The sequence below is a fragment of the Galeopterus variegatus genome, unplaced genomic scaffold (assembly GCF_000696425.1).
Source record: "Galeopterus variegatus unplaced genomic scaffold, G_variegatus-3.0.2 Scaffold3613, whole genome shotgun sequence".
NCBI lineage: Eukaryota > Metazoa > Chordata > Mammalia > Dermoptera > Cynocephalidae > Galeopterus > Galeopterus variegatus.
The window spans coordinates 172590-180072 of record NW_007729724.1 but is presented as its reverse complement, the minus strand read 5'-3'; the positions used below and the strand labels follow the sequence as shown (position 1 = coordinate 180072).

The following is a 7483-nucleotide window of genomic DNA, read 5'->3' as shown; positions in this document are numbered from 1 at the left end:
GCTTCTCTAATTTTTTTAACTGTATGAAATATCTCCATTTACAGTAAATTGAGAGAAGCTTAAGTCTGAAGCAAGGATCTGCCAGGCTTAAAAAAGCTCTGGGATTAGCAGATAGTGCATGCCATGAATAGTTTGGTTTTATTTTTCATGATTTTATTGCTCAGTATCAGGCTCTACATTTAACATTTCTATCCAGAAGAGTGAGATATATTTTAATTTTATAGGAAATTAATTCGTGTTTTTGAAGTACTTCTGAATTTAGCATGTAGGTCAAATTACGTTGGATCTTTTTCATGGAAGCTGTTGTATTCTCTTTGTTTGCATTGGTTAGCTTTTACTTGCATATAATTCCAATAACATAATGAAGACAATGAAAATATATTTTAAATATGCATAAGTTAGACTTGCTATAAACATTGGGATTGTTAGAAAGGATAACCTCTGTATCAGAAGTTGCAAATTGGAACTATTTTGAATTAGTTGCTTAATACTTATAAAGAGGCTTCTCTTCCAAAACTAATTTTGAATTAGTTGCTTAATACTTATAAAGAGGCTTCTCTTCCAAAACTAATTTTGAATTAGTTGCTAATACTTATGAATAGAGAGGTTTTTCTTCCAAAACTAATTTTGAATTAGTTGCTAATACTTATAAATGGAGAGGTTTCTCTTCACTTTTGGCAACAGTGGACTATATACACGTGAGTAATAAACTGGAACTACATAGTGGCTATTATTTTTAGACTGGGTAGGTGGTCTCCAGTTTGCTACAGTTCCTGCCTGAAGGAAATGGTTAATGGACTTCTGTGGTCAGCACCCAAGGACGTGTTCAACTCGCAAATGAGTTAACCAAGAAATGTCAAGGCTTGCAAACAATCCTTGAGAATGCTTGAAGTTGTGAGAACACTTTCTTGGGATGTTCCCAGGAGGCGCATTATAGATAACCAAGTGCTTGAGAAGGGAGGTAATGGCCTTCTGCTCTTGAAAAAAATATAACAGAATTTATGCATTAATGCTTATCTCACATGCACGAGCTTGCTAAATGTAATAAAAGCTGTAACAGCGGCTGGGTCGGTGCTACTTGTGTGAGAGAGCAGTAACCCCCCGCTCTTCACCTGCATCTCGTCTGCTGTGTCTTCCTTCCCGTCTCCGATCATTTTAATCAACACCTGCCATTCTTTAATGTATTACACCTGGCCTCCGTCACTCATTTGTGTGCGTTATGTAGATTGCTTTTTTTAATTGATAGGCAAATAAAAATATAAAAAGGCATGTATATGAAGGAACTCCTTAGTTTTTTCATTAATAAATTGAAGACATCATAAAGCTTCTTTGCTTTATTTATTTTTTTCTTATACATACATCTCCTTAAAAGGTGGTAAGACATACAGAGACGTTAGAAGCAGTAAACATCCAGAGATATTAACTTTCTTCTTCACTTTTCCCAACAAACCACCCTGTTGGCTGTTGAAAAAGAAGATGACTGGAAAGTTTTATGCTTCCTGGAGTTCCACTATCTTACGCTGCAATTTCTTTAGGTCTTTCTGTACTTTATATTTCTCTAAATCCATCTTCGTTTTCTGTATTTGCTGGAGGGAACTGAGAGAGTCATGAACTGATTTAAATCCTGGGAGAAGATAAAAGAACAGATATACTTAAACAATGTATTGGAAACTTTTTTTTTTTTTTAACAAAAGTTGCAAATCAGCAGTTCTGCCATAATTGATCATCATTTAATTCAAAGCACATTAAATTCCATTAAGATCAGTCTAAAAACGTACATAATCCATTTCTTACATGTCATGAAGATGCATTAGCAATAGTATTTCAACTTATATCTGGTTTCACTGTGAAAATTTAATAATTCTCCTCCTCTTCCTCTTTGATAAGTCATGTGGGGTGGGGAGTATTATTCTATGGTAGGGGTCAGCAAGCTTTTTCTGGAAATATATTGCATAATAAAATAATTCTATATTTCGAGACAAGTTTAAAATATTTCCTTCTTTCTGTATGCTTTGACAAGAGATTTTGTGTGATCTCTCTTTTTAAAAATTTTTGTTACCAAATTAAAGGTGAAGACCACAGATGAGATTTCAAAACTTCTCTGAAAGACCAATTTGATGGCCCTAGAGGGGCCACCTGCTGCCCTTCATCCTCCCGGCACTTTGTTTCTCTGTTGTGTGCATTTAGTCACTCATGACCACAGACCTACCACATACCTCAAGGTTCTCAACAGTACAGCTCATTTCTTATTCCCTGAGGCCTTTCATAGAGTCAGTTCTCAACACATTTCAGTAAAGGCATAAAGGAGCAAACCATTGATTTGTAGTCCCGCTTTGCTAGAACTCCCACTTAGTAAAATGCAGAAATTTGTAGATGGTAAATTCCTCTTTAGCTCATCCTGAGGTTGTACTAATACAATGAGTAAAGTTAAACCTGATAGTTAAGCAAAAAACAGGGCCTTTAAAAGAAGAGCCAGTTAATTTGGGACATGATTCCTGGACAGATAACTCATATTTTGATTTGGTGGTGGGAAGTGGGGTGTGAGTTGTGAGCGGTAGGTTTCCAGGCAGCAAATTCTACTTATAATGCCAGGAGGAACGTCTGGCAGAATGAGACCATGATGTCTTCCCAATGCACCTCCAAATTTGGTAGAATTTACACCTGAAGTTTTTCTGAGATATGGAGGACAGAAAATGGGCTGGGGCTTTTTCTAATAAAGGAACCCTTCTGATTTCTGGTAATTCCCTCAGAATTGTGACTTGAGGCAGATGGCCGCTCCACAGCACCTATCCCATGTCCTTCCCTTTGATAAATTAGATGAGCCTTTCAAATTAATCCTCTTTGATGTTAGCTCAGTTTGACATTGCTGTCATTAGCCTCTTAAGAAGAAAAGCAGCCATTATACCCAGACTCTGCTAATTCATCTCTCTCTCTCACTTCTAAAGGTCAGGTCTCCAGTCTGACATCTATCCAGGCTCATCACCTGCAATCCAGTGAGAGAGGCATTTGATTTAGGCTTCTAATTTTATAAAATACTCACAAGTCAGGCCTTGATAATCTCCAAGGATCTTCCAACTCTAACAATTCTGTGATTCTATGATCTTAAAGAGTAAAAAAATCTCACAGCAATGGCAGACTTGTGACATTGTCAAGTGTGAATGAAGAAAGTTAACATATTTACCTACCTTCCCATGGTTTGCTGACATTCTATGGGATATTTACAAAAGCTGTGTTAAATACATAAGGATGTCACTAACGACAGGATTGACCCCTGGCCATTAGCTCAAAGTAGAAAACTCTGAGGGACTGAACAGGACAGGACAGATGTTCATTACTTAATAAAAGGTATCTGCTTACCTGATTGATATTCATTCTGCATTTTTTCTAATTCACCCCAGATCTGCTTTTCCATTTGGTTCATCTTTTTAGACAATTTATTTTCTATATGCTTTACTTTGTTGAGTTCCACTTCCTGTTTCTGTGTATTAATGAAATTCTCTAATTTGCTTGAAAGCTGCAGTAATTTTTCTTCCATTTTATTTTCAGACTTTTCCTATAAAAGAAATCAGGTGATAAAACTGCAGAAAAGAAAACTGAGGTGGATTTATATTTCAGCTAGGACAAAATGTTTTTTTTTTTTACAAAAATAAATATTTATTTTTCCATGTTAAGCATGAAAATTCAAACCAAGCTCCCTTGTATCTACTCAAACCAAGTTCCTCTGTATCTAAAACTGTGTTCACAAGAGTAAGAGCTAATCCCTTCCTTTGGCCTTGTTTGTAGTTTCTGGAATTCTACATGTGTTTGGAAAATATAGGAAAATAGTCAGGGCCCCTCAGATGTTCAGAATCTTGCCGAGCATGTGCTGTAAATATCCTCTGGTGTTCCTTGTTACTACTTAATGTAATTGCATATGGGCACCCAAGTGTCCTGGGTTATGGACCTAAGTATAAAGGACTAACAGCTCTGGTCCACGGTGCTTCTCAGAACTCAGAGAAGCCAACTAAGATGGCTGCTTCTAGCTCTGAATAAAGTCTATTAATTTTTTACCCACGGCTCCCAGGACCTTCCACCTATTACCTAGCTTGTAGACCTACGTGTGGAGGGTTTGTGGCCCAGTCTGGGCCACAGACTCAAGGGGTCTGTGAGCCCTAGCCCTAGCTCTACAACATGTTATGGAAGAAAAGAAAAGGGATGTGGTCATGCTGAAATGCCTCGAGAATTTGGATTTTTAGTGTCATATTTAAAGAAGTGTAGCAAAGGAAGACGTTTTAGATACCACTTTCCCTGAACTCCTTGGACATGCTCCTGAGTGTTAGAAGACCTTATTTTCTCCAACTTCATATCTCCGTGTGGACAGATTTCAGCTGGAATAGTGGCTCTCCATGCCAGCGATTAATTAGAATCACCTGGAACATACCCTGCTCCTAGACATTCTGGTTTAATTGGTCTGTGATGGAGCTCAGAAATTGATATAGTTTAAAAGCTCTCCAGATGAATCTAATGTGCAGCCAGGGTGGGGACTGCAGGGGCAGCTTTAGGCTAATTAGCTTCTCCTCCTCACTTCCCCACAGGGAATTTGGGAGCAGGAACTGGCCACCACTGGCATGCACCCTTCGATTCTCCTCTTTGGCCCTGCCTGCCTCAGGAATGATGGATTCCAGTCTCTGTCTTGTGGGAGGCCCCTGCTTTCAGGGTGACTGTGGTGTCATCTTGTGCCGCCTGTAATTGGTAGAGTAATCTGGCTAATTCAGCGGTGAGGAACTAGCAGGCCCACTTGGCAGCTGCTGATCTGATTCATATCCTTCGATAGTCTCATCAGTGATAAAGCTGTTATATTTATCTCTAACTCTTGGACTCCTGTCTCACTCTATCAGTTGTTTACAAACTCAGGTGGGGGCAGGGAATATTATTTACTGAGTTGCCTAAAGCCCTTCTACCTAAGTTCTCAAAACGCCTTATTTGAATCACCTGCAGGTCTGGCAGCCACTGACCACACAATGGCCCTATGCTGCCTTCCCATTGGGTAGGATGCAATGAGACAAGGGAGCCCTGAAATAAGTATATTTCTCATATACCTTGGTAGCCTCACCCCAAAGCTTGGGGCTTTCCTTACATGGTCGGATCTGGAAGAAGAGTTTTGAAAACCTTTGATCTACTAACAGGATCTCCAGAAAGGTTAAATGACTCAGCTGAGCAGCAGTTTTCAAGCTTTTGTGCTTAAGCATCACCAGGGAGGGAGCTTGTCTAGAACCACAGATCCACAGTGGAGGCCCCGAGAAAGTCAACTCCCTAGGTTTGGGGTGGGAATTTTTAAAAAATCTCTTCAGTTTATTTTGGTACAAGTAGATGGTACTCTGAAAAATGCAGGCTTGCAGAGTTGGGGAAGAGCAAACAGAACCAGAAAACAGGCCTCTAGATTCCTGTTGCAGCGCTAAACAAAATAATGGTACTGATGCGTGAAGACTACTGTAAATGTTGAAATGCAGCCTTCCAGACCATCCAGACCACAACTATGCGGATGTTTACTTCATTAAATAGCAGAACTCCTCACCAGTTTCTCCTGCAGGACCTTCAGGCATTCATTTATATGGCTCAGGTGGTCTTTTCTGTGTTTGATGAACTCGTTTTCTGTCCATTTTTGATTATTCTCAACTTCTTCATACAGATTGCTTGAAAATGAATTAAATCTAAGGAAAAAAAAATGTTTTGTTCTTTTTTAATAAGTGAATTTAAACATAAAACACAAATTTAGTGTTGAAAAAGTCTGCAGTCTTTTTGAGATGATGAGGCTCAGTGTGTCTAGTCAGTACTTATGGGGTGATGTGGGAGGTGGGGAGGCAAGACAGGAACATTCTGGGGCCCTGCCCTGGGCTTGAGTTCTGTCCAGCTCCTGGCTACACCCCTCTGCATGCCCTAAAACACATACACACGCTACCCACACAGAATTCCTCTCAGGGCTGGGGCTCGTTGTGTGTGGAGGAGATACTTTGATAAGTCACGTGGGGTGGGGAGTATTATTCTATGGTAGGGGTCAGCAAGCTTTTTCTGTAAAGGGCCAGATAGTAAATATTTTAGGCTTTGTGGGCCATATGGTCTGTGCTGCAACCGCTCAATGCTACCATTGCAACAAGAAAGCATCCATAGATAATACGTAAACAAACAAGCATGGATATGTTCTAATCAAACTTTATTCATGTACACTGAAATTTAAATTTCATATCATCTTCACATGTCATAAAATAGAATAAAATTTTTTTTTTAATTATTGGAAAGTTTAAAAAACCATTCTTAGCTGTGGGCAGAGTTGGGTAAGAATGGGAGTTTGCTGACCCTGCTCTACAAGTGCTACTAGAAAGGTGGGAGACAAGCTGGGGCACAGAGGACCTGCATTGCCTAGTAAGTAGAGCAGGAGGGTGGAAGGAGAGAGCACAAAAGGACTTTGGGAAAGCAGTGTCCAAGAAAGACTTTAGGTTGCCTTTGTCTCTGGTGAAATCTTTAGTAAAGTCCCCATTGTCTCCAATGAATCTATGAGTGGATTTGGGGGAGGGAGGTGCTTAAAGAGGTGCCAGTTACTCATGTGGGGCATAAACAGAAGTTAACAGGGGTGCAGGAATGAAGCACAACAGGAGTATTAAATAACAGAGAATGAAATATTTTGTAAAATGGGAGTCGATATTATTGTAGAGATTAAAGGGTTAGAATCATATGCCATCAATTCGAAAAGTCACTGTAGAGTGGCTGAAGGTTTGAGCAGAGAGGGGAATCCACATATGAAATGACTGAGAGATAGCGAACTAAGAAGGGGGTGGGACGAGGGATGGGGACTCAAAAGTGATTTCTGTATATGTTTTTGCATATGACTTGCTCAAGATGAGATGTTAATTTCAAATTCTCTTTTAGAATAGGCAAAACTTTTAGATTGGCAGGAACAATGCATATTGTTTGTTATCAAAAATATTCAGACTACAATATGTGAAATATACAATTAAAGTAATAATTGCTCTGATATTTTCAGGCAAAATTATATGATGTAGATAATTTGGTTTGTGATATTTATCATTGGAAATTGCTTATGACATGCTGGACATCATACTACATGTTAGACATATACTGCTTGTACCTGCCTTTCTTGCTGTCCCGAAAAAATGTTCGGGCTAATAATTAGAAAAGACAAGCTCTCTGACGTCATTTATGTTTTTATTTGGACCAGTGGCTCTCTCATGGGGGCAATTTTACCCCCCAGGGATATTTGGTAATGTCTGGAGACATTTTTGGTTGTCACAACTGGAAGGTGCTACTGGCATCTTCTAGTGGACAGACATCAGGGATGCTGCTAAACATCTTACAATGCATAGGACAGCCCAAGCAAAGAGGTATCCAGCCAAATACCAACAGTGCCAATGGGTGAGAAACCCTGACTTAGATGATGAAACCAAGGAGTGGCAAAAGTAACTTAATTTTTCAATAGTTATTTTAGTTA

At 39.3% G+C, this 7483-nt stretch overlaps 1 protein-coding gene across 1 annotated transcript in view; it reads right to left on the bottom strand.

Annotated features, from left to right (window-relative positions):
• Nucleotides 1-1319: 1319 nt before the first annotated feature.
• FAM81B (family with sequence similarity 81, member B) overlaps nucleotides 1320-7483 on the bottom strand; it is a 68763-nt gene continuing 62599 nt past the window's right edge. Inside the window, exons 8-10 of the mRNA XM_008585535.1 lie at nucleotides 5555-5690; nucleotides 3358-3553; nucleotides 1320-1624 (exon numbers count right to left, since the gene is read on the bottom strand). Of these exons, the coding sequence (XP_008583757.1) occupies nucleotides 1491-1624; nucleotides 3358-3553; nucleotides 5555-5690 (466 nt within the window). The 3' untranslated portion in view covers nucleotides 1320-1490. The remainder of the gene's footprint in view (nucleotides 1625-3357; nucleotides 3554-5554; nucleotides 5691-7483) is intronic.